At 28.7% G+C, this 2693-nt stretch overlaps 1 protein-coding gene across 1 annotated transcript in view; it reads right to left on the reverse strand.

Moving 5' to 3' along the window:
• LOC106303089 overlaps positions 1–642 on the reverse strand; it is a 2954-nt gene extending 2312 nt beyond the window's left edge. Inside the window, exon 1 of the mRNA XM_013739449.1 lies at positions 553–642. Coding sequence (XP_013594903.1) covers positions 553–642 — 90 coding nt within the window. The remainder of the gene's footprint in view (positions 1–552) is intronic.
• Between the last annotated feature and the right edge of the window lie 2051 nt (positions 643–2693).

Consider the following 2693-nt stretch of genomic DNA (forward strand, 5'->3'; position numbering starts at 1 on the left):
TTTTTTCAATACTATATACATAGTAAAACCAGTAATACTAGTAATATTTGTAAACATAGTAACACCAGTAGTATCAGTAATACCACTTTGCCTTAGTAAAACGAGTTATCTTAGTAATACCCAGAAATTATCCTTGCACTAAATAAACTTTTTAGTCCGATTTTGTTCGGATTTTGCATTACCCATGTTATATAATTCATATTAATGAAATTACACCGAAGAAATCATCAAAACGGGCTCAAAACGTACATAAAATATACTCTAAAACCCATAAATACAATTTACAAAATCCTTTTAAATCTCTTAAAATTTGCATTCAACCTTTCTTTTGTTACACTAGCCGATATATACACTTATTTTTATAAGTATTCCAGCAAAAATTTCATCAAAAATGGACATAAATTAAACCCGAAATTCATATACACAGTTTTCAAATTCGTTTTCTCTCTCTCAAATTTTCATCAATTCTTATTTTTTTAGGTTACCCATGGTTTACACAAACATTTAAAAGATATTTCACACAAAATTTCATGAAAAACTGACAAGAATTACCACCGAGAAAGCTTCAAAATCGCCAATGAAGGGTGGGGAAGAAGAGCTCTTCACACGGAGAGAGGATAGAGGAGAGGAACATGAAGACATATGGGCCAAGAGAAATCTGATTGGTTAAGGTTGTTGTGGACCCTATTTGGTTGTTATGTTTGGTTAGGTGTATTTAATTAAAAAATTAAATGAATTAATGAGGTGGAGAAGAAATATATTAAAGAAAGAAAGGTTAGTATAGGGAATTCAAAGAAAAAGGGGTAAAGAGAGTAGAAAGGGGATACGAAGAATGATTTTTTTCCCATAAGGACATTTGGAGTTAAACTCCCTTTTGCTACGCATCAAGACCCCATTTAAGCCCAATAAAATAGTTTTATTCCTCTTTTTTTTTTTGTTCAAATGCATCAAGACCCAATTTAGGCCCAATAAAATGTTCTTATTCTTTATGTTTAGATTTTATCTAGATTTTTGAGGTTATTCTTTGTTGTTTTTAAATATTTCTTAGATTATAAAATAGGCTAATAGGGCTAATATTCACTTGATGGCCAAAAACCATATAAATATGAAATTATACGAATTAGCAAATTAAAAACATGATTCCTAAAAAAATAGGGAATTTCACTCAAAAGACCCAATCTTTGGCATACATGATTTCTAAAAGATTAAGCTTGTTTAAATGTAAATTTAAGTTTTATGTTTGATTTTGGCTTTAGATGTCTCCATCATAACTTTTGTGAATACCCTAAAAAGAGAATCAGGTCTGGATAAACCAATCCAATCTGAATATAATTCAGGTTTTGGTTATCTTCTGATGCTGATTTTCAAACATCTTAAGATCATCTAGTTTTACCAAGTTAATGGCTTCCCATGAGTAATGAGAACTAGTCAACGTTAATATTTTATTTTACATGATCTATCAGTTAACAAATTCAAAACACACAACTTATCTACTAATAATGTATTGTTGAAAGGTTGTGAATCCCAATGAAATTGAAAAGTTGTGTTTTACTACATTCATTTTAGATGAAAGGAAACAAAAGGCTTTGGAGAAAATCTTACAGTTTTAGGTTGCTGACCCGGTCCTTCCTAGAGAATGCTTTTGGCTTGGTACCATCCAATTATTGGAACGCTTTTGTCATGGAGAGAGGAATATAAGAAAAATAAATTATGAGTCTATGACCCACAGAAGAAGCGACGGCATATCCTCTGTTCTTGCCTACAACGTGGCTCGGGCGCCCTTTCTCGGTGCCTGTACTCAGATTCATTCCGCCTTGGATTATGAACTGTTGTATAATTCTGCCTTGGTTCATACACACCAGGCTCTAAAAAGTTTTACTTTAAGAGTTGTGTCTTTATGAAATTGAGAGGTTGTACTTTATAACGTGTAACTCTAAAAAATTTTAGTTTAAAAGTTATGTTTTTACATAATAAATAATATATTAGCTTTTAAAAATTGTAAAATATTCCAGAGAGTGTCTTTGTATTATTTGTTTGAAAAGTTGTTAGTTTATTACTTAGTTATAAAGAGTTATGTCTTTCCATTGTGTCTATTTAAAATTTAGTTTTTTTTAATAGTCTTTAAAATAGTAAAATTTCATTTTACAGGAAGAACTGTAGAACATATTTATATATTCGTCTTTTAATATATATATATATATATATATACGGTTATAATTAGTTTAACTTATGCAGAAGAGAATATTATTATAAATCTGGAGGTGCGTTCGAAAGATTATAAGGTTGTTCGCACCATTTGGCAAGTGTTATTTATGAAGCCTTTATTTATTCAAATTACGAAAATGTATTGGCTGAAGACGTAAAGTTATGTTTTAACCATTATGTTTATGTTTATAATAGTATCATCTTAAAATAAATACATTTGATTTTAAAAGTTGTGACTATTCATATAATTATCATTTCAGAATAACTAATTTTAAATTGAAAAAATATGACTATTTAAATTGAAAAGTTGTGACTATTCATATAAGTATCATTTCAATAACTATTTAAACTAAAAAATTGTGACTATTCATATAGGTATCATTTCAAAATAACTATTTTTAAATTGAAAAGATATGACTATTCAAATAAAATTTTGAAAATCTATAAATAATCTTTGTTCATGTCTTTCTCAGAGTAAAATTTTCACT

Source organism: Brassica oleracea, chromosome C7 (assembly GCF_000695525.1).
Source record: "Brassica oleracea var. oleracea cultivar TO1000 chromosome C7, BOL, whole genome shotgun sequence".
In the NCBI taxonomy this organism is placed as follows: domain Eukaryota; kingdom Viridiplantae; phylum Streptophyta; class Magnoliopsida; order Brassicales; family Brassicaceae; genus Brassica; species Brassica oleracea.